General features: G+C 40.5%; 1 protein-coding gene across 3 annotated transcripts; it reads right to left on the bottom strand.

Annotated features, from left to right (window-relative positions):
* Nucleotides 1–27,615, bottom strand: TLR10 (toll like receptor 10). Of its 3 annotated transcripts, none has more exons than XR_004814452.2 (3): nt 27,519–27,615; nt 23,976–24,067; nt 1–390 (listed from the first exon to the last, which is right to left on the bottom strand). XR_004814452.2 is itself a non-coding variant. In XM_025437861.3 (3 exons), exon 3 carries the CDS (start codon nt 20,983–20,985, stop codon nt 18,562–18,564), a length of 2,424 nt encoding a protein of 807 aa, XP_025293646.1. In that variant the 5' UTR covers nt 20,986–21,047; nt 23,976–24,067; nt 27,519–27,615; the 3' UTR covers nt 14,090–18,561. The 3 variants fall into 3 exon arrangements, 1 of the variants encoding a protein (XP_025293646.1); XR_004814451.2 differs by lacking the exon at nt 1–390 and adding an exon at nt 14,090–14,307; XM_025437861.3 differs by lacking the exon at nt 1–390 and adding an exon at nt 14,090–21,047.
* Between the last annotated feature and the right edge of the window lie 87 nt (nt 27,616–27,702).

The following is a 27,702-nucleotide window of genomic DNA, read 5'->3' as shown; positions in this document are numbered from 1 at the left end:
TCTTAAAATATTTTAACTAATAAAAAGAAACTCTCTGTTATAATGATTTCTTTTTCTTAAATTTCAATCCAAGTAGCCAACATATTGTTATGATGATTTCTATGCAAAACCTCACAGAACAGCTCTTAGACTTCCCCCTTGTCAGCCTAGGCTTCTGGTCATGCATTTTCCTGTCCTGTGGTGTCACAACCCACTGAACCTTTGGTGTCCCAGTCATCAAATCTCTACTCCCATGGAGGTTAGAAATTTCTGTGGCACAGAGAGACAACCACTCTTCTTCCAAGATGTTTAGCAACTGTGTAAACATGCACACACGTCCATATAAATTAAGCTTCTATCCAGATCATGTGGAAACGACATGGTCAGCTGCTGAATTTTCTGAGGAGGTACCTATTAAATAAATAGATATAACAATAAAAGCCCATTTTAACATCCAATTTTAATTACAACACAAAATTAAACATCACGTTTATGTTGGCCAGTTTTAAGAATGATGATTCCCTTGATATTTTTATAGAAAAGAGTTAATTAATAACTGTTAGAGAAACAAGGATAATGAAGGCTTAATTAATTATTCAAACTGCCCTGGAGTCCTTGTTTTAATCTCTTCCTAAGCCATTCATTTAGTTCTGTGCCTTCTAAGGCTCAAGTTTTTTTCCTGTCACTCAAAGCAACAACAGAGGACTCCTTAAATTATGTTAGAAACAGATCAGCTCCCAGCTAACATGCAGTCCACCAAAGAAAGGAAAGAAGAAGGAAAGACTAAGTCCTGGGGCAAATTAACCCATGGTGTACATGGTTGGATTCACCCTCAAGCTCTAATGCAATGATGCAAACACCAGAAACCCACAGCTTGTTTGTTTGCAAGAAGGTTGGAGAGAGGGAAGAAGGAATCCCTAGGCTGTTAAATAAGGCCATATTTAAATGGCCTTTAAAGAAATAGACCTTATTTTTAATTTATTTTAATTTATATTTAAAGTAATCTCTACACTCAACATGGAGCTCAAACTCACAACCCCAAGATCCAGAGTCTCATGCTCTACTGACTGAGTCAGCTAGGTGCCCCAACCTTTATTTTTTTAGAGCAGTTTAGGTTTACCGCAAAATGGAATGGAAAGAAAACATAACTAAATAGGAAATGCAGATTTTCCCATATACTTCCTGTCCCCACCCAAGCACAGGTGACCCCACCATCAACCCCAGAGTGGTATATTTGTTATAGTCGAGAAACCAACACTATAATCTCGAAACCAACACTGACAAACCAACGAAGCCTATAGTTTACCTTAGTGTTCACGCTTAGTGTTGTACATCCTATAGCTTTGGGTATATAATAACATGTATCCGCCGTTATAGTATATAGAATAGTCTCAGTGCCCTAAAAATCCTGTGTGCGCTGTTATTCATCTTCTCCCCACTAAACCTTGGCGACCACTGATATTTTTTATTGCTCCCATACTCACACCTTCTCCTCTCTCTCTCTCTCTCTCTCTCTTTTTTTTTTTACTTACACCTTTTCCAGAAGGTCTTAGTAGCTGTAACCTGCAGTCAATAGGCTCTTCAGATTGGCTTCCTCCACTTAGCCATATGCATTAAAGTTTCCTCCATGTTTTTTCATGGCTTGATAGGATCCTGATTTTTAAAAGAATCTTTTCTATTATTATAGTCGAGTAGGTATTTATAGATACATATGCCTTAACTCTTTAGAGAAACAAAGTATACTTCTACTTACTTCCTGAAATGACTCTCTCTCTCTTCTACATCCTCGGAGGGTCCAGGAGGGTACAGGGATCCTCTAGAACCTACAGCTGGCTGTTCACTGATGTATTTAGTGTCTATCATAGACCACTGTTCCAAACACTAGGGCTGGGCAACATCCCCAACACTTAGTGGTGCAGTGCCATCATTTATTATGCTCACAGATTCTGTGGGTCAAGAATTTGCACATGACAAACCAGGGACACCTTGTCTTGCCCTCCCATGTCTGATGCCTCAACTGGAAGACTTGAAGTCTACAGGATGGAATCATTGGAAGGTCCCTTCATTCATCTGTCTGGCAGTGGAAGCTGGCTGTCAGCTGGGGGCATCGTTTGCTCCCCACAAGCTAGTGGCTGGTTTCAAGGGTGAGCATCCCAAGGGAGGTGGCGTCCAGCAGAAGCCTTATTTCTTTTTATAATCTAGCCTTGGAAATCAAGCTTTCTGCAGGATTCTATTTGTGGAGGCAGTCACGGAGCTGCCCCTCCCCACCCATCCCCGAGGGGAGGGGAAATAGATCCTGCCTTGGGGAGGGGAATGGAACGTTTGACACTGGAAATATTGCTGCTGCTATTTTTGAAGAATATCGTCACCTTTGTATGGTGAGGACTTTGCTAGGTGCGGGGATTTTTGGGTAAAGTCATGGTTTCTGACCTCAAGACCAGAGAAAGGGCACATGCAGCCTGGGTATGGATACAGGCAATACCACTAACAAATTTTAAGTTCTCGGTTAGCAAATAACCAGGGTGCTTTGGACAACAGGAACAACATCACAACCCGAATTTGGGGTTTCAAGAAAGGTTTCATGGGGAAACTCTAGACTCTCATGCAATACAGATGTAGATCTCTGGGACCCACTTCGACGTGGGCCTCAAGGTTTCCTCTGCTGGCCCAGAACCTGCCTGAGTTCTCCCCACCCAGTGGCTTGTCACAGGTCAGTCTTCCTGAGAAGGACATGATGTGGGCTGCCTTCCACACCTCCTACGAGGTGGCAAGAGGGGCCAAACCCGTGCAGAGGCAGCGCCTAGACCTCTGGGGTCACCCAGAACTGTGGACAGCATTAGCATGTCACAGAAATGAGCTTGTTAGAATTAACTGCTCAACCAGGTGATGTCACAAGTGGTCTGAGGTCAAAAACGACAGAAGCCGTAAGGGCTGAATTGCTTAATGAATATTTTTATCTCTCTTCTTCCTACCTGTCCCGAGTTTCAGAGAAGACTCAGGAGAGCACTTGTTTGGAAAAAAAAAAAAAAATTTTTTTTTTTTTTATCTAGTTTGCACCTTCATTTTACAGAGGGGAAACTGAGAGCCAGAGAGAGAATCAAGTGACTCCCTCAAGATGACCAAACTGAAGGTTGGCTCGGTGTGGGTTTTTTTCCACACCATACAAAGCCCTAGAAAACATTTCTTGGAAATGTGTGAACAAATGTTCAGTCTGTCGTGGGGTTTTGGAAGATGATCATCCCATCAATTCCCTAATTCATGAATTAGCATTTGGGATGCCACAGAGGGAGACATAGGCGGGATCCCTGCTTCTCGTTGGTGGCCACCCCACATGCAAGGACCCCCAGTCCTCCCCGCTCTCCCTCCTTCCCACCCTCCCTCCTGCCCGCTCTCCCTCCACTGCCCCAAAGCAGACTCAGCTCCCTCAGAGCTGTGACAGGCCATTGAGGCTGCATGAATGATATAGCCTTTTAATTTGCTTTTAATTACTGTGGCCTGGTAACCCTTCCAAAGACCCTTCACGGAGAGTAGTTTTATTTTTCCACTTATTAACCTCATTCACTAGACTGGAAAAAGAATTCCCCATCCCTCAAGACCTCCCCTTTCATCCTCCTGATTCCCCCTCCCCGCTTTTTTCCAGCACCAGGAAAGTCATGTGTGTACAACCAGAGCCAAGTATACAGTGGTTTCAAACACAAGCCTGTTTGGAGCAGAAGCCCATGGGATTGTCGTATTTCAGCCTCCAGAGATGGCCCCCTAGGCCTGGCTCTGTGAGAGGGAGGGGCCCAAATGGCCTTGGATTCAGCACAAATCTGGGGGTGGGGTGGGGAAGGAGAGGGCCTGTCATTTGACACTGTCTGTTGCACTTGGCCCTGGGCCTCTTTCCCCTTTCAGGCCTCTCTGGATGCCCTGACGTGACTAGTACTGCATTGCCTGAAATGCCTGGCTCCTCCGTGAAGTATACCAGCAATCCCAAAGGTTTGGGGAATTCCATTTGCTCTGAGAATGCTGCTTTTTATAAAGCTCCTCCTTCTAACACACACACACACACACAACCCTTGCACAGCTTCAATAGTGTGTTAACTATGTATTTGCTAGTTGTTTTTTTAAAGTATTTGTTGTTTTCATGGTTTACACAGCAAACCTAAGAGACTAGGCAAGCAAATCATTTGAATTAACTGCAAAAGCTTGACAAGGTTAAGAGGCAAATACAGTTTCATGGTTATAGCCCTGGATATTGGACAATGAGTTTGAATCCTGGCTTCACCGTTTGTGATCTGGGACAATTTATTTAATCTCTCTGCACTTCTCTAAACATCAGTTCCCTTATATATAAATAGTTATAATAATAATACCTCCTTCAGAGAGTCATTGTGAATTTGAATGTATTCTATACATATAAAATGCTTAGGACAGTGCCTGGCACATGGTAAGGATTATATAAATGGTAGCTATATGATAAAGATTGCTGGCTTTGAGAGCAACATACAAAAATTGATCATGTTCTCTCTATATATGCAGCAAATAATTAAAAGATGTAATTTTTAAAAGATTACATTTAAATCACAGCATAAAAATAAAATTTCTAGGAATAAATCTAACAAATGATTGCATGCTATAAGAAGAAAATTATAAAACTTTGCAGAATGCAATTAGAAGCCCTCCATTGGGAGGAAGACTTATTATCTTGAAAAACCTCTTTCCCCCCATATTAATCTTTAATTCAAAGAAATTCCAAACAAAATATTGATCGATATTTTTAGTGTGCATATGTGGAACTTGATAGGTTGATTCTAAATAAAGATTAAACATGGAATAATTGAGAAGGGCAATATCAGCCCTGAAGTTGATGAACAGAATAATGAAACAGAAGAGAGAATCCAGAAAGGCACTCTGGCATTTATGGAAGCTTGGTCTATGGCAAAGGTGGCATTACAGGTCAGTGGGAATAGGATGAACTATTCAAAAAATAAGGCTGCAGGGGCACACAGGTGGCTTAGTCTGTTAAGCGTCCAACTCTTGGTTCTGGTTCAGGTCATGATCTTAGGGTCTTGGGATTGAGCTCCCCCATCCCCACCCCCATGGGCTCCATGCTCATCAGGAAGTCTACTGGAGATTCTTTCTCCCTCTCCCTTGGCCCCTCGGAGGCCCTGCTCACATGTGCACACACATTCTCTCTAAAATCAATCAATCAATCTTTAAAACAAACAAACAAACAAAACCAAGACTGAGCCAATTGGTCAGCCATTAGCAAAGATTCAAAGTTGGGTGCCCACTTCAATGTGAAAAGCAAAATAAAAAGGACTATCTTTACCATATTCCTGGGTCAAAGAACCAGAAATTTCTTTTTTTTTAAGATTTTATTTATTTATTCATGAGAGAACACAGAGAGGCAGAGACATAGGCAGAAGGAGAGCAGGCTCCTCACAGGGAGCCGGATGTGGGACTCGATCCTGGAACTCCAGGATCGCACCCTGAGTCAAAGGCAGTGGCTCAACCACTGAGCCACCCAGGCGTCCCAGGACCAGAAATTTCTTAAACAAGAGGTAGACAACACAAACCATCATGGCAAAGATGGATAAAATTAACTATGTTGAAATTAATTTCTGTTAACATTTTATTACTTTCTGGCTAACCAAGGTAGGTTAATGGTCCTAATTTTGCACCCTCTACTTGCAACAGGATACAAATACGCCAATGCCCTTTCAATGGGGACTTTGTGGTGCCTGCCTATAGAGTAAAGCAGAATACATATCCCCGCACGAGTGAGTTTAAGTTTGACCATGTGACTTGGTTTGGCCAACGAAATGCAGACTAACATGTATAATGCTCGACAGAGAGTTTAAATGTGCTTGTGTGGGCTACCTTGCCCCATACCATCTACCATGAGAAGAGCATGCCCTGAAGAGCTGCTTCTGTCTTCAGATGAGAGGCACGTGGAACAGACCTAACCAGACCTGAAGTCTGAAACACAACTGCCCCAGCTGACCCAAACTACTGTGACTTTGGAAAATAAATTCTTGTTGGTATAAACAACTGAGAATTGAAGGGTTGTTTTTTACACAACATATTCTAGAAATAGTTGCATAGCATATTAACTTAAAGTTTTTTTTTTGGGAGGGGGAAGGATGTCAAGGGCTCACAGAATCAGTGAAATGGAGACTTGGAAACAGGAACTAGGATATTTCTGGAGGATAGAATTTAAAACAATTTTTTAGATTTAAATTCAATTAATTAACATATAGTATATTATTAGTTTCAGAGGTAGAGTTCAGTGATTCAGCAGTCTTTTACATCATGTGCCCTCCTTAATGCCCATCACCCAGTTACCTCCTCCCCTGGAGGATAGAATTTGAAGACCACCAGGAAATCTAAAAGAAGCTGCTCCGGAAGAAGACCAGGGCACCAGTGTGGAGATAAAATAGAATTATTTTCTATTTCTTTGATCCTTTGGTCAAGATTGAAATACAGGAAGAGAGCATGCAACTATCTACTGTTCTAAGAACCTGGGCCACTGGGCAGTCCCAGTGGCGCAGCGGTTTAGCGCCGCCTGCAGCCCAGGGTGTGATCCTGGAGACCCGGGTTCAAGTCGGGCTCCCTGCATGGAGCCTGCTTCTCCCTCTGCCTGTGTCTCTGCTTCTCTCTCTCTGTGTGTCTCTCATGAATAAATAAAATCTTAAAAAAAAAAAAAAAAAAAAAAAGAAGAACCTGGGCCACCTCTCTACCCATTAACCAGAAAGTGCCAGAATCTTGGTCACTGTCTCACAGACTATATCCAGTGGGAAGAAATGATGCCTAAAAAGGAAATAATGTATTTTTAGGAAGAGGGAATTGATACTGGGCAGCCAGAAACAAGAAACGGCTAAGACTCATGCTGACCAAGCTACTTCTTCCAATAAGGGCCAGTAGAAGAGAATACCCAACAGCATGTGCACTTATGTGGTCAAATCAGTAATTATATTTTTTACAGTAAACCTCCGTTTGCTCTTAAGAGAAGGCTGTCAAACTTCTGTGTCTACGTAGGATCTAACACTGCATTCCAAGTGACTTAACCAAGGCGAGACTTCCCAGGGAGGGTCACCCTAGCCACTAGCTGGCCTCGTAGAGGTCTCCTCTGAGGCCTGACAACCCAGAGGACACGAGGAATAGTCTAGACAGCATAGGAGACATGAAGAGAATAGCGACAAGCAAGTGATTAGTTGGTGTAAGATTATGCTTTGAAAGCCAAGGTAATCAGAATGGGCTTTATCTCATGTAGCCAGCTGGGCATAATTGGAGTTAATTTTGAGTTGGAGACTAACCCAAATAAATAACTGTGCTTTAGGAAAATTATTCTTCCTAGGGTGTATAGGTTGGAGAACAGAACAAAGAGATTGGCCATGGACACTATAGTGTAGCTTTTCAAGCTAGAGGTGTAGCCATTGGTAACTTCCTTGAAGTCAATGTCCTCATCTGCTACTCCCCAAAGTCTGCCATCCAAGGCCAAGGCAGGCCTTGATCCTCTTGTGGATCAGAGCCCAGATAAAATCAGGTGTGTTCAGGATTGTATGGTATGGCATCAACAATAGGGTTGCTTCTACATTGGGGATTCCCAGCCTGTGGGCTACGAATCCTTTGGAGAGCCTTGGAGCTGTTGCAAGAAGCCAAAAGTCTCTCTGTGCCCAAGCACAGCCTGAGGCTGAGTAAGATAACAAACCTTCTACATCTGCACTACTCTTCCCCAAAATATGTATTGTATGAAGCCATCGAGCTTCGTTCAATGCAAATTTATTTTCGAGAGTTACGAGATTCATCATAATAGTTTCATATCGGTCTAGATATTTCTCAACCAACAACGACTACTAACAAAATTAGTGGATGAGGATCCACAAAACAGAGATAATATACTATCATCTGCCTCGCTGGCTTGTGGAGTTTAAAGGACTTCATGCATGCAGGCACTTAGACCAGCCCTTGAAACAAATGTTCAGTAATAACCATATTATATCGTGATCGTCATCCTCGACAGGTGAGGACCACTCATCTAGGTGATCTCCAGAACCATCTTGTGCCTCTGAGTTTTAATGGCTTTGTGAATTTTATGAAAAGTCTAGTGAAGGGTGAAGAAATGCTTTGAGATCTGTTGTCCTGCTGTTTCAGCTGCCCACCAGCCGTCCTAAGCTCCAGCAGAAGGCATCCTTCAAAGAGGGCCCGGATCCCTTCCGTTGACAGCGTGGTGGAGAGAGACCCGTGGGCGCTGGTACAACGGTCACCTGTCGCTCCAGGGATCCAGGGATGAACCAACCCGCTGCCCTCAGGTGCTGCTTGTCCCCCACGGAAAGCACAACAGCAACTACCAAGGCGACCACAAGGTGTCGCTGTGATCCCAAAATTTCACCCAAGGGCACGCCCTTGGGGGCAAGACTTGAATTCATTTTTCGAGTTTCTTTTCCAAGTTTCTCAAACCTTATTGTACGTAGGAATCACGGGGCGGGGGGGGGGGGGGGGGTGTTAAAATGCAGATTCTAATTCAGTAGGTCTGGGATGAATCATGAAATACTACATTTTTAACAAGTTTTCAGGTGAGGCCGCTAACAAGCTCTCAGGTGTGATGCTGAGGCTGCAGCAAGGTTCCGGCTTTCAAGGACTTTCCCTGGTTTCCACTGTTGATCCTTTTCTTTCTTTCTTCCTTCCTTCCTTCCTTCCTTCCTTCCTTCCTTCCTTCCTTCCTTCCTTCCTTCCTTCCTTCCTTCTTTCTTTCTTTCTTTCTTTTCTCTTTTCTTTCTTTCTTTCTGTCTTTCTTTCCTTCTTTCTTCTTCCTTCCTTTTCTTTCTTTTCTTTCTTCCTCTCTCTTTCCGTCTTTCTCCCTCCCTCCCTTCTTTCTCTCTCTCTCTCCCTCCCCCCTCTCTTTCTGTTTTCTTCTTTCTTTCTTTCTTTCTTTCTTTCTTTCTTTCTTTCTTTCTTTCTTTCTTTCTTCTTTCTTTTTTTTCTTTTCCCACTTATTTCTGATTGGAGACAGGAATAAGAATTGAGTAGACCCAAAAAGCAGCTTCACTCTCTGCCTTTCCGAGGTAGCAAAAGAGGAAAAAGAAAGAAAACTGGGAAAACAGCAAAAGAAAAATCAGGGCAGCTCTCTTGCAACATCCCAACGCCCTGAGTCCCTTGCAGGTCCGCTCTCTGAAGACTGACTACTGGGACAGGTGCCCCGGGTCAAGGTGAGCTCTGGAGAGGGTCAGAAAGGTTTTTCCCTGTAGTTCTTTCTCCGGCACAAGGGCCCATTAAGGAATTTAGAGCAGACTTTCCGAAACACTGGGCGGTCAGGAGCTTCAGCAAACACTGTAAAGCCACCGGTTCAAGGCCAGGCAGGGTTTCTCATAGAGCCCGACTAATTAGGTTGCAAAGAGCCAAGCTGAGAATTGAAGAAGTGAACTAACAGGAAGAGACGCTTTGCTGACGGTGTTGCTGTTGCATGCCCAACAGGGGTCTATTTTCATGTGGTGAACTTCTGCTTTCCATCCCCGGTGAGGAGGGAACCAGTGAAGTGAAACTGGTGAACCCCAGGGCGTTTGCCTTCCACCGGGCCGGCCGTTGCTTTAAGGTTAGAGGCGCGCTGCAAAATGAGAAGTTGCAGGATAGTGGGCGCCTGCCAGCTTGCTCTCTCTCTCTCTCTCTCTCTCTCTCTCTCTCTCTCGGTCCTTTTCTCTCTCATTTTCTTTTTTTGTTGTTATTTGGTTTGGTTTCTCCTTTTTAATGACCTCCGTATATCATTTTTGTTCTTTCTAGTTTGGGACCTGAAGCTAATTTTTGGGGGGTTTTGTTTTTGGTGGGTTTTTGTTTTTGTTTTTGTTTTGTTTTTTTGTAGCTAAGTTTTAAGACCGAGAGATGTAAAAATTAAAAGCGAACTGCTGTCCTTTCAGGTTTTAGCTATAATATCAAGTCAGTTGCAAGCTGATCGAGCTTCCTGCTTATTTGAAAGCCTAAGGAAGATGTTGGGTCTAAGGTTTTCTAAGGTTCTGACAATGGAGAATTTGTTCATCCTCACCCCACCCTCATCCTCTTGTGGGCCTCCTTATGGGGCAAACGTCTCCATCCAATTTGCCTAATAAAATATGTAGCAGTGTGTTCTAACTGAAACCAAACTGGGAATAAAAGTTGGGCTAGTTGGATGATGTTCACTCCTCCCCGTTTCTGTGTGTATATTAATATGCATAGGTGGGAGGAGGAAAGAGTACTTGGTGGGGGCAGGGGGCAGGGTTGCAAAGGAGAGGTAAAAGGAATAAGGAAAGTGGGAGGGATGAGGTGCTAAGCATGCTCCTTGGCCCCTGGAGTGGTTCGGAGCTCCCACAAATGTTAGGAGTGACTGCTGAACAAATAGATTTCATGAGAGGCTCAATAAAACTCTGGATCCCAGCACCGAGGCTTTGGAGTGCTGAGATGTGCACACTTGGTTTTGAGGACAGAGGGTTTTTTTTCTAATCTTGGGCAACATATGTAGTTCAGCTATTTGTTTTCATTTTATAACCCAAACATGCTTGGCTTGGGGGAGCAGATTTTTTGAAGTTTTGTTTTTTTTAAGATTTTATTTATTTATTCATGAGAGACACAGAGAAAGGCAGAGACATAAAGGGAGAAACAGGCTCTCTGCAGAGACCTTGAGGCGGGACTCGATCCCAGGACCCTGGAATTACCACCTGAGCCAAAGGCAGATGCTCAACCACTGAGCCACCCCGGTGCCCTGATTTTTTTAACTTTCTAAAGAATAAATTTTTTTTTAAATTTTAATTCAAATTTGCTATATAAATTGTAAAGACTGAGAAAGATGACATGACTTTGTGGTCTCTATACAATTATGAGCCCTGGAACGATAATGGACAAAAACTGAAAGGGAAGCAGCAAAGGATCAAAATTAATTTTTGCCTAATTGGCTAAGTATTCACAACTAAACACTCATAAATTTATTACTAAGCATCAAAACGTTTAGTGATTTTTTCACTTCTACTTTTCAGAAAAATATTATAGAAAAGAGCCCAAATGAGTATTTGGCAATGTTTTAAAAATGAACAGAAATTTTTATTTTCATATTATAATAGTTATAGAAAGTTTTCACCAGTTAGGTTGATTACACATACTCCTAGGACTATTTTTATTGTAATGAATATGCAGTGTTTTTCCTCTTAGTGGGTTTTAATCATGAAGTTTTCTGAGGTTGTGTATATAACCACTTTTTATTTTTATTTTTAAAATTTTATTTATTCATGAGAGACACAGAGAGAGAGGCAGGCTCCCTATGAGGAGCCTGATGCAGGACTCAATCCTGGGACCCCAGGATCACAACCTGAACCGAAGGCAGACTCTCAACCACTGAGCCACCCAGGTGCCCCTAGCCACTTCTTATTTTTTTTTTTAAAGTTAATTGGCTATTACAGATTTGGTGGTTTATGATGTATATTTATGTGCATCCAGTTGAGTAATTTTCAGTTTTATTTTTAGAGGTTTATCTGTTTTCTAACAGGGTTATTTAATATGACACTAAATTTCAAAGTATTTTTAAATAAGCTGTAAACACTAGTATGATTGTCTTATTTTTCTCTCCTAACTGTTTAAATTGAGACATGATTGACGTACAACATTACATTAGTTCAGGTGTAAAACATGATTTGAAATTTGTATATACTGTGCAATGATCACCACAATAAATTTAGTCAACGTCCATCATCGTATATAGTTACAAAACCGTTTTTTCTTGGGATGAGAATTTTTAAGATCTACCCTATTAGCAACTTTCAAATATGCAATACATTGTTATTAACTATAGTCATTATGCTGTACGTTACATCCCTAGGACTTTTTTTATAACTGGCAGTTTATACCTTTGCTTCCCTTTACCCATTTCACCCACCACCCGCCAGCTTTTGGCAAACATGAATCTGTTCTCTGTATCTATGAGCTTGGTATTTGTTTTTTTGTTTTTTTGTTTTTTTTTTTTCATTTTGTTTTTTAGATTCTACATATAAGTGAGATCATACAGCATTTGCCTTTCTCTGTGTGGCTTATTTCGCTTAGCTCAATGCCTCTAGGTCCATTCATGTCACAGATGGCATGAGGTCCTTCCTTTTTTATGGCTAATATTCCATGATAGATTTATACCAGACTTTCTTTATCCATTCATCTATTAATGGACACTTTGGTTTTTTCCATATCTTGGCTATTGTGAATAATGCTGCAGTGAACATGGCGGGGGTAGGGGGGGTCCAGATATTTTTTCAAGTTAGTGTTCTCACTTTCTTTGGAATCGCTGGATCATATGGTATTTCTATTTTTAATTTTTTGGGAAACTGTCATACTGTTTTCCTAGTGGCTGCACTAATTTACATTCTCACCAACAAGGAATTCCCTTCTCAAGGGAGTGAGAATTCCCTTTTCTCCACATCCTTGCCAACACTTGTTATTTATTATCTTTTTGATAATGGGCATTCTAACAGGTGTGAGGTGATATCTCATTGTGGTTTTGATTTGCATTTCCCTGATAATGAGAGATGCTGAGCATGTTGACTTGGTGAGATTTTGGATTCCAGCATTGCAGCTTTGGAATGCTGAGATGTTGACACCCTTTTTTGGGAAGCATGACTCTTTTCCTTACCTCAAGGATAAATTAATTGGGGATTATTGGGAGAAAACACCATAGCATGGACAGCAACATCATCTAAGAGGCCCCTTCACTCAGCAGTGTCAATAGTGCAAGGCTCTTTCAAGGGCTTTGAAAGGCCCCATTTCTAGCCACCTGAGTTAGCTAGATTGTGCAGACGACTATGGTGGTGCCAAATGGGGAATGTAGCTGACAATGTGACATGTGAGCAGAACTGAGCCTCCTTGGGATCTCCTAACACTATACACAGGGACCTTTACAGGAGGGCAAGAAGTCCTGTTTAAGCAGGTGGGGGTAAGACAAGAATTTGGGGTCATTGATGTTGATGTGCTTTATTTTAGCCACAGTGAAGCCTGGCAGCATTTGGGTTATACACTGAATGATGAGAATCACTCTTAAGCAACAAGACACCTCCATCCAAAAATACAGTCTAGTATTTTACAATCTAGTCTAGTAGGAACAAGCATCTTCATGGTGAATATAAATATGAATGAAACCAATAGTTAGCAAACTCTTGGGAGGCGGTGTAGCATGGTAGATAGGAAAGCAGGCACTACAATCAGACTGCCTTGCATTTCTGTCATTTATTAGCCATAAACCCTTAACTTTTGGGCACCTTGGGTACTTTGTTACATGAGACTAATGATAAAGTTTAACTCATAGATCTATGAGAATTAGCAAGTATAACTCATGACATCCTTAGAACAGTGTCTGGCACATAAAAACCTCAAGAAGTGTTGGCAGTCTGTATTGTTACACACATGGCCATCATACTAATAACAGTATCAGGGAGACTGACTCAACTCTTTTCCAGAAATCAAGGAATCAGGAGGAGGTTGAGGGCTGATGGGTCTCTGGATCTCCCCAGGACTACTGAGTCCTGGAATCAAAAGAAGACATTGGTCCTAATGGACAATTAGAGCTAACCTTGTGTATATATAGCTTCTTTCTCTGCCCTATTTTTTCCCCAGGGCCAAAGGTACTGCTGCCAGGAAGTTAAATATTTCAGATCATTAGGTTTAGAAAGTTCTGAGACATAACTAAAAATCTAACTTCTTCCTTAGGGAGAACAGAACTTAGTAATGTGGAGCTTTTACCCATCATGACATAAAATAAGAAACACCTCTCTTTCTTTCCATTTTTTATAAAAACCATAGGAGGAATATCTAACAACCTTAATACAGTGGTACTAGAATTTGCCTTTGCCATTCTGTGAGATCCATGGGTCTTACCATTGAATTTTGCCACCTGACCCATTAGGACCTGAGACAAAACTCTCCTGCTGTCAACCACTTACACTAAAACCAACCCAAGTTAAGCAGCCAAGAAATAAGAAGCAAGGTAAGTTCTGGTTGCATAAGGTAGGATATTCTCCTTCCCAGAGCTGTCTCCAGGGAGTACAGGGCCCTGGGAAAAGATTTTTTGCAATACAGAGCTCCTAACTCTACAAATAATTTGATTTAAAAATGTTTCAAAATACATGGACCCATGAGAAGTATAGTGTTTTATTTATGAAGATGGACAGAGAAGATTTACTTATGTATTGTTAATTGTCCTGTTGGCATGTTGAAAGATTCTCTGTAGGATCCAAGCACCATCTCTTCCGGTTCAAATTCAGGAACCATCCCTTCAGGCATTGTATTGTCCAATGCATTCTCCCTGGTTCAATTTATATGTCCCATCAGGAGAAAATGGTAGCATTGCTGTAATCACAAGGACACAGGTCTTCAGAGCCTGTTTACATTAAACAGTATAGCTCTTCTTTCCTCTCAAGTTCCCCAATAGCATGTCTATAATACTGGTCACACGTTTAACCATGATACTGTATCATCCATCCACACTGCCTTCCAATGACACTTTCTAAAAGGTTGGTACTGTTTCACTGATGCAAGCCTTCCCCAAAATACATAGGTAACTGTGAACCATTTTTGGTTTTGGCCCTTTTACCATTCAGAATTTTATGGTATAAACAGAGAACAAAGTATTTTCCAGTCTTGTCTTCTCTTGGACTCTTGATGTAGTAATCATTGCATTTCCAGAATGGGAGGTCTTTCGGTGTTGACCAAACCCTTGCCTTCCACACACTAACACCAGTGGGGAGGTCAGGTGAGGGGTTCATGTCTGAAGACAGAAGCACAGTTCCATTCCTGCAAGATATGTACTTCCTTCTTCATGGCTTAAGACAGGGAGAGCACAACATCACCACATCAATGGCAGATAAGAGAGGATATTGATTGGAAGGCCCACTGGTGTTCAGTCTTGAAAACCATCCTTGAAGGACTACCTAACACATGACACAGAATCTACAGCAATGGTGATTATCATTCTGAATGCCAGAGGTTGGGGGAAGAGGAGGAGTGCAAGGTAAAAGACACCTCCCACTATGCTTGCTATCCTAAGGTTCTACTGACAAGAGGTGGCACCACAGTCAAAACACAGATGGACAAAGCCCAACCGGTGGCCCAAACCCAAGAGTTGTTGGTAGACTATTAACAGCTCTGACCCTGGAAGTCATCTTGTGTTGGATGTGAAAGTCACCCCAAATTAGTGTGTTAGCACCACTCTGGTGGCCCAATCTTGGGTTATCCCACACTACATCAGCCAGTAGGAGTGATCTGCTTGCCAAATTGTCCAACTCACATTTGGGCCCAACCACCAGACTCTGAGAGGACCATGTAGGCATGAGTTCCAGAGCTCCTCATGTGCACGGCAGAGGATCAGAAAGCATCTTTAAGGGGACAAATGAAGACCAGGATCCATGTGGGTCTGGGTCTGAGCCAGGGATATCTCACTTAAAGAACATTGCCAGTCTTGGCTGTACCAGACCCTAAGAAGGATTTAGAAATTCAAGGAAAGACCTCCAAAGAAAGAGTTGGGGGATGGAATAGGGGAAGAGTGTGAGACAGTAGGGAGAGACTGCAGAGTCCAGGCACAAATAATTATGGACAGTATAAGCAGGATATTCAAGGAGCCCAATCCAGGGCCCCATTGTAGAGAATGGAAATGAAAGGATCAAGATAAAATCAAATGCAAAAAGTAAGAGGCACCTTGTCCTACATTGGAAAGAAAATCCTCTTCAGTCTAGGAGTTAAAAGACTGATGTTTGACTTCAGGCTTAGGAGAGTCATTTAAAATTCCAAAGCCTCAATTTTCCACTTAAAAGTGAGAGTTATACTCCATAAGCTCTAAACTCTCACTCAGTTTAAATATTCCTAGTCTGTGCTTTTCTGGAACCGTTCATTATAATTCACAAAGGAGTTGAATCTCTGGAACATTTGCCATAAACTACATTTAAAACTCTTCTCCCTCGAAACCACTTGGAATTAGAGGATTATAATCCCAGGTTAGTATAGACCTCTTTGGCATGTTTACAGACTATAGAACACTGTCAACATTGGACCAGTGGCATCCTGACAAGATTGTCATTTATCTGCAGAGATGCACAGTTGTGGTGAAGGCACCCTGAAGACCTCAAGACAGACTTGAACATTAGTAATAGAGCTCAGTCTCCTAGGGGTAAAAAAGTGGAAGAAGCTCCAGGTTGACAAATGGCAAGGAAATGAAAAGGTCTTGCTGTTTCACAAGACCTGAAGTCATTTTCAACACATGATCAGGGTCTTTACGCTCAGTCCCACTATAGCATGCAGTCTTGTGTAATGCTTACTTCCTAATCAATGTCATTCTTGAGCACAGTGGGTCTCTCAATGAATATGAGATGTCTTGGGTAAAATATATCATCAGGTTTGCATGAGGCTAGGTTCTACTTCTAGCACAAGTCCCAGCATTAAACTTATGCAAAATTCATTTTCTGCTATGAGCCTTAAGAGTCAAAGCCAAGTAAATTAGGACATTTTTGGTGGTATCCAAGTTTCTGAGAAAGGAATAGTACAGTGGTCTGATAGGTAAGATTGAAGGGTAGTCCAACTGCTGAAACAAGAAATTGCTGAGAGCTATGCCTAACACGTTTGTTTGTTTTTTTTTTTTTTAGTTGTGATCAAATATACTTATTTTTAAAACTGTATTACTAAACTTCAGATTCTACTATAGAATGACTCAATTCTGGGTGACTTCAGGGCTAGTGTCACCTACTTTACATGCTCCCAATTAACTAATATTTAAAGGTAAGAGTCTCACACAGAGTAATTTACTCAAAATTTACAAAATCCTCCAACAGCATCTGTCTGACTCCTCCAGAAGCCACAAATCACACTAATAGCAGTGGCCCAGATGCTGAGAGCCTGGTTGGAAATGCATTCTCCCCATTCTCTGCTCTCCCTGCACTGTGGTTTCCTTGGGTTTCCCCTTCTACCAAATAGACTATGGGCTCATCAGTGGGGGGAGAAGAGAGACACTCAGCCTCAAGGCTACTGAGCTCTAACTCCTCGGAGTAGACTGGTCATTAGCTAAATGGTACCACAGCCTGGCTTGTAGATTGACACCCGACTCTGTCCCTATACTCCAAGGTTGACCATTTTGATTACAATTTCTCAAATGACTACTAGCATGAGAATTCATAAGACCGCAACTGTAAGGAAATAAAATAGATGCAGATCCCAATTTTACCCTGCTTAGGAGATTAGTTTTATTAGATTGAATGGAATGAAGTAGATGTTCTTATAGGTCAAGAGCAACCACATACTGGCAATTTCATGTGATTCAAGCTATACTCAGAAATCCTTCAATTCTAGATTCTTGTTCTTCTCACCTTTTTATCCTGAAGCCAGTTGGGTCCCTGCTAAGTTCCTCTAGCTTACCTAACATAAACATTCATTGACACCTTCCCTGAACCAAGGACTGAGCAAATAGATGCTGAAAATAAGGACAGAGGGAAGTCTGTCCTAGCCTTTGAGGAGCTCATAGTATAATAAGAAAGGGAAACTTTAAAAACATAAATGATCTGTTTGGTGATAGAAATATGTCTGAAGTGTTATGTGGCATCAAGGAACATCATACTTGGAAGTGAGGAAGTTTTCTTTTTCTTTCTTTCTTTTTTTTTTTTTTGTGTGACGAAGTTTTCAAAAAAAAAGAGTTGACATTTGGATTGTCCTTGAAGGAGATGTAAGATACCCTGAACAGTCCATCATGATATCAAACGCTAGGGTCTGGGAGGCAGAGAAAGAGACTGAATGTTCTGGGGAAGGGCCGATAACCTGATAGGGCTCAATGATAGGATGCAGGGAGGTAAAAGGAGATTGGTGTCAGATCTTAAATAAGTAGGGCCATTTTCTTCCTTTATAGTAAGTACGTAAGCCTATAGAAACTACAGAAAAATTTCTCATCAGGGGAAGTAGCATTTTTTGAAATATAATCTTGCAAAATTTAAAAAGGCTTGTTTTTATTCTATGACTGATGAGATTAGAAAGGAAGAATCAAGCAAAATGAGTAGGATGTGTAGGCTTCAAAAAATCTCTTTGCTGTTTTTTCTACCTACAAAAGAAATACAGATTCACTTAAAGCAATTCCAATGTTACAGAAATATACAAATAGAGACCTAATGTTTTCTGTAATACAAGCTCCCAGATCCAAGCCAGTGTTACCATACCATTGTACTGGTAGAGATTCATTTAGACTTTTATTTCAATATGTAAACCATCATATTAGTATAATTTTATCCATTCTAGTAAATATAGAACTACCTCATTTTTTTAATGGCTGTGTAATATGTTGTTGCATTAATGAACTATGATTTATTGAATCAATCTTTATTCTATGGAAATGTGAGCTGTTTTCAATTTTTCATGATTATAAACAATGTTAGGATGAAAATCTTTTTACATAAGCCTTTGCAAATTTGTGATTTTGTAGAATATATTCTTAGAAATCCTTCCAGGAACTGACATGAAAAAATAATCATTTTTCATCTTAATGACATTGACAAATTACCATCATAAAGACTGTATCAACTTCTATCCCAACAGTGTATGCAGGCCCCAATCTCCCTAGGGGAAGGGAGGATTTTATAGGCAGTCAGTTCTTATCAGAGAGATTGCAGAACCTTGAGACTCTTCATTCAGCCCCACAAATGTCTGTAGTTCATACATCTCTCTGGTTTCTAATAAGTTAGCATTAATAGCAGCTCGAAGATTTGCCCAAAAAAGTCCACATATACGCCTATCCTTGGGCCATTCCAAGTATGCTTTCTTTTCCATAAGAGCTTTCAGCTTAGGATACTTGGTAGGAATGCAGTAGAGTGGAATGGGTTCCAGTAAGATAAAAATTATGTAATCAGAATTTTCATGGAAGAGACTGTGGTGGGCGAAGTAAAGTTCATAATGGCACCACTCACTCTGGACAAAGTTGGGAGACAAAACAAAGATGGACTTATAGCTTTTCTCAATGCAGTTCATGATATTTTCAATAATGCTCTTGCCAGGGTCAAAGTTTCCCTCATGAAGGCAAATCAATTTCTCTTTCTTCTCTAGATTGGGGATTAATTCGTGCTTCACCCAGGTAGAATCATGTTCACTGTATGCAATAAACACATGGAACTGGACATTTCTCTTGAGCTGTTCTTGGGTTGTTTTTCTAATCCTCTGCAATGTCCATTGACCTAGCATCCTGAGATACCAGGGCAGATCAAAGTAGAAGCAGCAGAAGGCCACAGCCATCCCCAGAACTAGCATAATAACCACAATGGTGACAATCAACAGAGTTGTGTTACACGATAACTCAGGAAGATGAACGTCCTTTAGCAGAGTCCCCTTTAGAGTCAAAGGATATTCACAGATATATGAATCTAACCATCCAATCATCATGCCCTCTGAATATTCTTCAAGCTGAATGAAATCTCTTAATTCACAAGTACACCGGAATGGATTTCTTCCTGCATTCAGAATCTTAACTTCCTGACAGCTCTGAAAAAAATCCAGAGATGGGCTGAGAATTAAGTTCATTTCAATGTTCAGAATTGAAAGTTTTCTGAAATGACTGCATCCTGGAAGATCAGTTAGAAAATTAAATGCAAGATTTAACTCTTGCAAAGACTTCAGATGAATAATGTCTTTAGGGACAGTTTGAATTTTGTTATTATTCAAGTCAAGTATTTGAATATTTCTGGGCAAGCACCTGAAAACAGAATCAGCAAATTTGTTGGATGACAGGTTCATAGTGATCAAGGTTTCTGGCCAAAAGCAATTTTCACCATTTTCATGTTGTAACAGATTCTGGCTCAGATCTAAGTGCTTCAAGGATGTGTTGTTGGCAAAGAAACTCACTAAAGAAAACGTCTCCAATTTATTGCCCTTCAAAATGAGAGTTTTCAAATGAGGTAATTGGATAGGTTGCTTGAACAGGTCATCCGTTAAGATATTATTAGCGAAATTTAAATATTGGAATCTTGTAGGATATATAGGAAACAGCATATATGGCATTTGTGCATCTGATATAGTCAGGTTTTCTATATCCATTTTGGTAAAGAGCAAGTAGACTCTCTCCTGTGGAATATAAAAAATTCTGAACTGTACATGCTCTAATTTTATAGTTCTCATTACAGTGTTTGAGTAATCAAATGAATAGTGGTCGAGATAAACCTTGCCTCCAAAAGTCAGATGTTGGATTTGGAAGCATTCTACTGACGTATGCCAAACAAATTGGAAGATGAGGAGAAGGTCATCCCAGAGTAAATCAACTTTATTAAGTAATAAAATAGATGTCTTGGAATTCTCTAAAGTAAGATTTTTTTGAGTTCCATAACTTGCAAATTGGCTTTTGCCATCTATATTTGTCATTTCTAGTATTTTTGAAGTCTTGATTCCATCATGCAAAAGAACCCAGAAATTTGTGTTCATTGGTAAAACAATGTGAAGTTTTGTTGTGTTTAAGATGGGCAGGCTACCTTCTTCATAGTGAGAAAGACTTCTCAATCCTAAGAAGACAGTTTTTAGATGCAAATGAGCAATTTTCTGGAAATTTGATTTTTGTATTTTTGCCCCACTCAAACCTAGGATTTCCAAATGTGACATGTTGCCAGTCTCCTCACAGATAGGCACGGTGTCAAAGTCATTGAAAGAAAGATCCAAATGCCTGAGACCTGCCAGTGAATACCAAGTTACAATCTTCAATCTGTTGTAAGACAAATCTAAATATCTTAACTCTCTGTTAAATTCAAAGATCTTGATATTCAGCTCTTGAATTCTGTTATGGCAGAGAATCAAAACCTTCAGTTTAGAGACAGAACGAAAATCTGAACTCTGGAGTTGAGAAAGGAGGTTGTAGGATAAATCCAGTGTGGTTGTGGTTGGGGTCAAGTCTGCAGGAATTTTTCTTAGGGACATGTTGGAGCAATTGGTTGTCAACTCCCTTTCTTCTGGCAGCTTCGAAGCCCAGCCCTGCACTGATATAGCAATACTACAAAATATATAAATGCTTCTGATACGTTTCATTGTAATTCCAAGAATTTTACCACTGGTTCCCTCATATGAATGATGAAGATGAACTCAAAATCCTAGAAAGATATTTAGATATATATTTAAAATATTAAGTGGTTATGTTGTTTGTTAAATCTTGTAGGATTATAGTTTTATTTATTTATAATTTAATACCTTATTCTTTTATTAAAATGAATATTAATATTAAAATGAATGAATGGAGCCCAAGGTGGGGCTTGAACGCATGGCCCTGAGATCAAGACCTGAGCTGAGATCAGAGTTGGACACTTAACTGACCTACCCAGATGCCCCAGTATAGATTATTTTTAATGCCAAGAATTGACTCTATTCACCAAGAGTTTGGAACAGGGTTCCAACCTATATATTAAATCTTTGACTTGATCTGAGAGTTTGGGTTATAGATTACCAAGCTATATACACTGTCCCATTGTTCTGAGGAGCTGTGTGTGCGTGCGCCCATGTACCTGTGCAGGCATAGTGTATATATATGTATACCTGTGCCATATCCCTATCGCTGAAGCAAATGAGGATTCCCAGAAGGGAGATATATAATAGTTCGTAGAAGTGCCTGTCTCCTGGTTCAACTTAGGAGCTTCATTGCCAGATCGTACTCAACACTCTCCCTTACGTGCCATTTTGATAGCTGGAGGCTTTAAGACAATTGAAAGTAAACAATTTTAAGACTTTATTCTTGTAGAGAAGTTTAAGGCTCACAGCAAAATTGAGGGGAAGGTACATATGGAAAAGGTGATTTTCCATATCACCCCCCCTCCACACATGCACAGCCTCTCCTATTATCAACATGCCCCATCAGCGTGGCACATTTGTTACAATTGATGGACCTACACAGACACGTCGTCATCACTCAAAGTCCATAATTGATATTACAGTTCACACTGTTGGTGTTGGACATTCTATGAGTTTGGACAAATGTATAATGACATGCATTTATCATTATGCATACATTCACTGCCCTAAAATTCCTCTGTGCTCTGCCCATTTGTCTTCCCCCTGCTCCACACCCCTTGGCAACCACTGATCTTTTTTTTTTTAATAATTTTTTTAAATTTTTATTTATTTATGATAGTCACAGAGAGAGAGAGAGAGAGAGGCAGAAACACAGGCAGAGGGAGAAGCAGGCTCCATGCACCGGGAGCCCGACGTGGGACTCGATCCCCGGTCTCCAGGATCGCGCCCTGGGCCAAAGGCAGGCGCCAAACCGCTGCGCCACCCAGGGATCCCGCAACCACTGATCTTTTTATTGTCTCCATAGTCTTATCTTTTTCAGAATATCATATAGCTGGAAACATACAGTATGTAACTTTTCCAGATCAACCTCTTTCACTTACTTATACACACTTAAAATCCTTCCATGCCTTCACATAGTTTGATAGCTTTTTTTTTTTTTTTTTTAGCACAGAATAGTAGTCCATTATCTGGATGTATCGTAGTTTCTTTATCCATTTACCTACTGAAGGATATCTTGGTTGCTTCCAAGTTTCAGCAGTTATGACTACAACAGCTAGAAACATCTATGTGCAGGTTTTGTGTGGGTTTTAAGTTCTCGATGAAGTAATTTTTTATTACCAAGCGCTATGGGCTCCTGAATTCATGTCAAGGAATTGTTCCTTGACTTTTATATTTGTGGACATAGAGAGTCCATTGAGCTAATATCTTATTTTTTACAACACTTACTCATATACTTGGAAGGTCCAAAACATAGGAATAAACAGAATAGTTTCTGTCCTTATGGTTCTGTAGGCCTTCAGGTTGATGGCAAAAGCAATCTGGATTACTGCCAAACAATAACAATAATGATGAAAACAGTTTCCATTTCTTGGGGGCTTTCTACAGTGCCAAAATGTATACACTATGGCTACACAGGTACATGGGTGCACGCACACACAGCTCCTCAGAACAATGGGACAGTGTATATAGCACAGAGAGGTCTCACTACACCATATCTTCCCATGGAATATATCTTTTGTTCCTTCTTCTTGTCTATAGGAGTGACCAGTCTAAGGAAAGTGAAGGCCAGTGTGTACTGGACATGGATAAGCAGGAAAATTCTCACCAAGCTATTTACCTTGGCTTGGTGTTTTCCCAATGCCTGGTGTGGGAAAACATAAAGTTTAAGAGTTTATGAATTTAATATTAGAATCTAACCACTTCTCCCCACCTTCCCTACTGACTCCTTTCTTGATAGAGTCCCAGGGGGTCTTTCCTACAAGCCTTGTGCCTCTTCAATCATTTCCTCCCAACAGACAGAGGAATCTTTAAAATGCACTCAAAATCTGCCATTCCTCTACTCCAAATCCTCCACTGGTTTCTTATTTCAACCAGAGGAAAGTCCCAAGTCCTTGAAAGATCTGACATCTTCAATCCTCATCTTCAACTCTTGTCTAGTCATTCCTTACACTTCCCAAGTAGGATCCCACATCAGACTTTTGAACTTGTACTTGCCATCCTCTTTCCAGAATACACTCCTTATCTTAAAGTTATTTTTCTTTCTAACCCTTCTCACCACCTTACATATACATTTATTATTTTGTTTATAGTCTCTCTTGTTTTTTTATTTTATCATTTTTTTAATATTTTAAAATTTTTAAAAAAGATTTTATTTAATTGAGAGAGAGAGCACAGAGTGAGAGAGAGAGAGCATGAGCCAGAAGGGGGAAGGGCAGAGGGAGAGGGAGAAGCAGGCTCCTCCCTGAGCAGGGAGCCCAATGCTGGGGGGTAGGGGTGGGGGCTCGATCCCAGGACCCCAGGATCATGACCTGAGCCAAAGGCAGACACTTAACTGACTGAGCCACCCAGCTGCCCTATCGTCTCTCTTTTCTTATCCCCTTACTAAAATATAAGCTGTGTAGGAATAGAAGTTCTATTGGTTCTATTCACTGCTACAGCCCCAGGGCCCAGAAAAGTTCCTAGCAGAGTAGGTACTTAATACATATCTTGAAAAATGAATATTGGGAAAATCTTACTTCTTCAATTATCTCTGTTCCGTGTTCAAACAACTTGAAATCTGGCTCTTCTCTCAATGTCCTCAGAATTCTGCATCCATGAGTTTCCTCATCTGTAAAATGCAGGTAATAGACTCTCCTCATTGAGTTTGGAATAAATAAATGAGATAATTAATACATAGACATGGTGAAGGGACAAAATAGCTACAACTCAGACAAAAGGAAACCTGGAATATTACTTCACATTCAGTAATCCATTACCCATATTTAAGATGACCTGAATAATTTATTCTGTGTGATGAATCTAAACATTTATATCTATTCAGCAAGTCTGATAGCATCTCCATGTTGACTCTGTCATGCGAATGAGGCAGTGGCCACTTGATGTCTTTTTAGATAACAACTAGCATTCACTGAGCTAAGTAATACTAACTTCATATAGCTTGATCCTTATTCTTACAATAACTGCCTTATAGTGTCAGTGGTATCACTGTTCACCTTCTCCAGATATGGAAGGTGGTGCTTAGGGAGGTCATATAACTGCCCCAGAGTCACAAAGTTAATACATGGTGAGTCCAGCACTTGGTGTCTTAGCAACTCTGCTACCCTGGTTCTCTAGGGTGAGTCAAGGTAAATTTGTTTTCAAATATGTTATAATACCCTAATCACAATGAAATTATATCTCACTAATTCATACTGGTTCTTTAAAGTTTCCCATTATACAGTCCAAGGAACCTAATGAGTAAGTCTGCAAAGGCCACTCAATTTAGGTTTTATATCAATTACTTACAAGGACTGCCAGGGATTGAGCCATTATGTTGAGCCCTATCTTGTTTAAGCTAGTGAATCTTGTTATGGCAGCCAGGCTATATCCTTTTAACTATGTACTGTCACACTTAGAACAAAATCCAAACTCCTGATGTTGGTTTATAACACCTTCCATGAGCTGCTCTTGTTTCTTCTTGGGATCTCACTTCATACCATATCTGTTCTGACCTTGGAGCCTTGTACTAGCTTTAACCCCTCCTTGGGATGTTCTCTCCCCCATCCTTCCTTGGCTGGATGTCTCTTGTCACTTAGATCTTGGCTTAAAGTTTATTCCCTTTAAGAGACCTGACTTTACCACCTAATCTTAAAGTGGCCAACTTGCTATTAGTTCACATCATCTTATTATATCTCTTCAAAACAGAGCACTTACTGCTATCTGAAATCTTAGTTCATTAATTTATTGACTGTCCCTTCCACCTCTTACACCCATGAGAGAAGAAAGGGGCTGATGAGCTTGTTCACTACTGTATTCCCACTCTATAGAAGAGTACACATAGCACAGGCTCAGAAAATACTTTTTGAATGTATATATGAATGAGTGATTTCAATTTTGTATCTCTTAGCACAAGGTGGCACATAATATGCTCTCAAAAATGTTTGTCAAATGAATGAATTTTGTGAATTCCTGATATGGTGCAGTGCAAGATGGTGAGAGAATGAATTTAGTGTTAGGCATCAATAGATTTGTGTTCAAGTCCTATCTTAGCCACTTAGTGGCTATGTCAACAGACTATTTATTTCATTGCCGAAATGTTCCATATTTTCATGTGTAAATGTATTTTGTGCAGAGGCATAAAAGAGATAATGTATAGGAATCACTGTGACCATGTGTAGATTATCACAAATTGTGGCAGTCATCTAGGCCAAGAGCAGGGTGATTTCAGGCAAAAATTTTAAGGGGTGCCAAGAAAGTCAATAATCAAGATAAATAATATTTTAATGAAACATTTTTAAACATTAATTTTAACAAAAATCCACAAGGAACAACATTTTTCATAAAGACAGGATCATTACTACTGATTTTTCCTTTTGTCTCAGGATCCAATGTGGCCCAGGCAGTTAGAGTCCTTAAGCTGACATAAGTGTTTTTAACATTATTGTCTCACAGAGTACTTCAATTTGTAGCTCCTAAGGTTTGGGGCTATGGTCCTTGAAAAATGCAGAATTGCTACCTCAGAAGTCCCCTGAAATGAAGTGTCATAGCTTCCATATTTTACTGACTTCTTCTCCTTACCCAATACCACAACCTCATCTGTAATTTATTCTAAAGAAGGGAGAGGAACTAACTCTTTTTGAACTTCTCTTAATATAATAAAATAAAAAGGTCCTACCTCTCAGTCAATATATGTGCACTATGGCATTTCATTACAACATTTTAAAAAGTAGGGCATAATTTTTTTATGAAAGATGCATTCAATAGGTGTTATTGTATATTACCATATTCCTACTACTATTACTACTATGGTGAGAGGAAGTGAAAAACAGAGAATGACTTTCATTAATAGCTTATGATTTGAAAGTCCAAATCAAAAGACACTATGAAATGACCATTGTGGTTTACCAAAGAACACTCAATCATTGAATTTCTCTTTTCCTGGTGATGCAAAAAAGTAGAGAAGGGGTTAAAACTTCATAGCATGTTGAATGATCTTTGCAACATAAGAAAGAGCAAGAATGACATTTTTTGAGTGCTTCCTATGTGGCTGCATAGAGCAAACGCTTTCACATGCTATTATGTTCAATGCCTTTAACAACTCACCAAAATGGTAGCTATTTTCATCCCCTATTTCACAAAGGGAGGAGCTAAAACTTAGAGGGTAAGTAACTTACCCAAGGAAACCCAGTGAATAAGATAGAGCATGGATTTGAATCCAGACCTATGTGGTTCCTTTCAGAACCCAGACTGTAGGCATTTCAAAACCTGAAATGAAGTCGTTTAGGATGTGATTACCAACATTGATTCCACTGTCAGGGCTAGCCATCACGGTGGCTTCTTCCTCCCTTCCCACCCCATGTGCCTCTCTGTGAAGTGGCAAGCAGCTGTTATTAGACACTGCTAGGTGTCATAAAGCTCAAGACTTTGCCTACATGAATTCCTAAGTTATGAACTTAGGAACAAGAACTGAAACAGAACTTAGGAAGTACATAGAACTCTAACTCATAACTCAGTATAGGTGGTCTGTGAGAAAGCTCTCCTAGGAATCAAACGCCTAGGTGCTGTTAATCATTCTGTCCTCCGCAGCAGCCACATGGCTATCTTTGGCCACTCTGGACCCCTGCAGGCGACTGAACAAGATCTACACATACAAAATCAATCAGATGTGCTCCTACTTTTCTACATACAACACAAATGCAGAACTTTTAAACTAGTAACGGAGTAACAACTATGCTTTGAATAGCCAAATGGCAGATGTCATTAACATGCATCACAGGAAAATAAAAGCTGGAGAAACCTCACCACAGTGATAGGACCATCCATTCTGGGTAAAAGGACTGACTGGGTTAAATCAGCAACTAGTGAAAGGAAGCCCAAACCTCAAGCACCTGCAAGACAGTTTCTTAGATCCGTAGCCCCCAAGGTCACTCATTTATCTTTAATATAGACAAAATAATAAATATTAAAAGTCTAAGTAAGGCTACTTTCCCCCATCAAATGATCTCTTCTTTAGAAAAGACCCATTCAACCCTTAATTCTTTCTCATGAGTGTTAGAGCAAACCAGGCTAACAGTTCTTACCCCCAGGGCTTGTGGCGGCTCCAGCAGAGCTGCAGGTGTAGATGTGTAGAGGATTCATTGACAGAGCTAGACTGGCTGCAGGGGTGTTGGAATCAAGCTTTTCAGTGAAGCTCAAGCTCTTTTGCCCTCTGCTGCATGCTAGTGGCATTACATGTTGCATGAATTCATTACAATCTTCAGGCAT

Source organism: Canis lupus, chromosome 3 (genome assembly GCF_003254725.2).
Source record: "Canis lupus dingo isolate Sandy chromosome 3, ASM325472v2, whole genome shotgun sequence".
NCBI classification, from domain to species: domain Eukaryota; kingdom Metazoa; phylum Chordata; class Mammalia; order Carnivora; family Canidae; genus Canis; species Canis lupus.
This window is presented reverse-complemented; position numbering and strand designations above follow the sequence as displayed.

Bases quoted from the DNA above. Each gene is read 5' to 3' on its own strand.
- TLR10 (XM_025437861.3), bottom strand. From the start codon at position 20,985: ATGAAACGTATCAGAAGCATTTATATATTTTGTAGTATTGCTATATCA.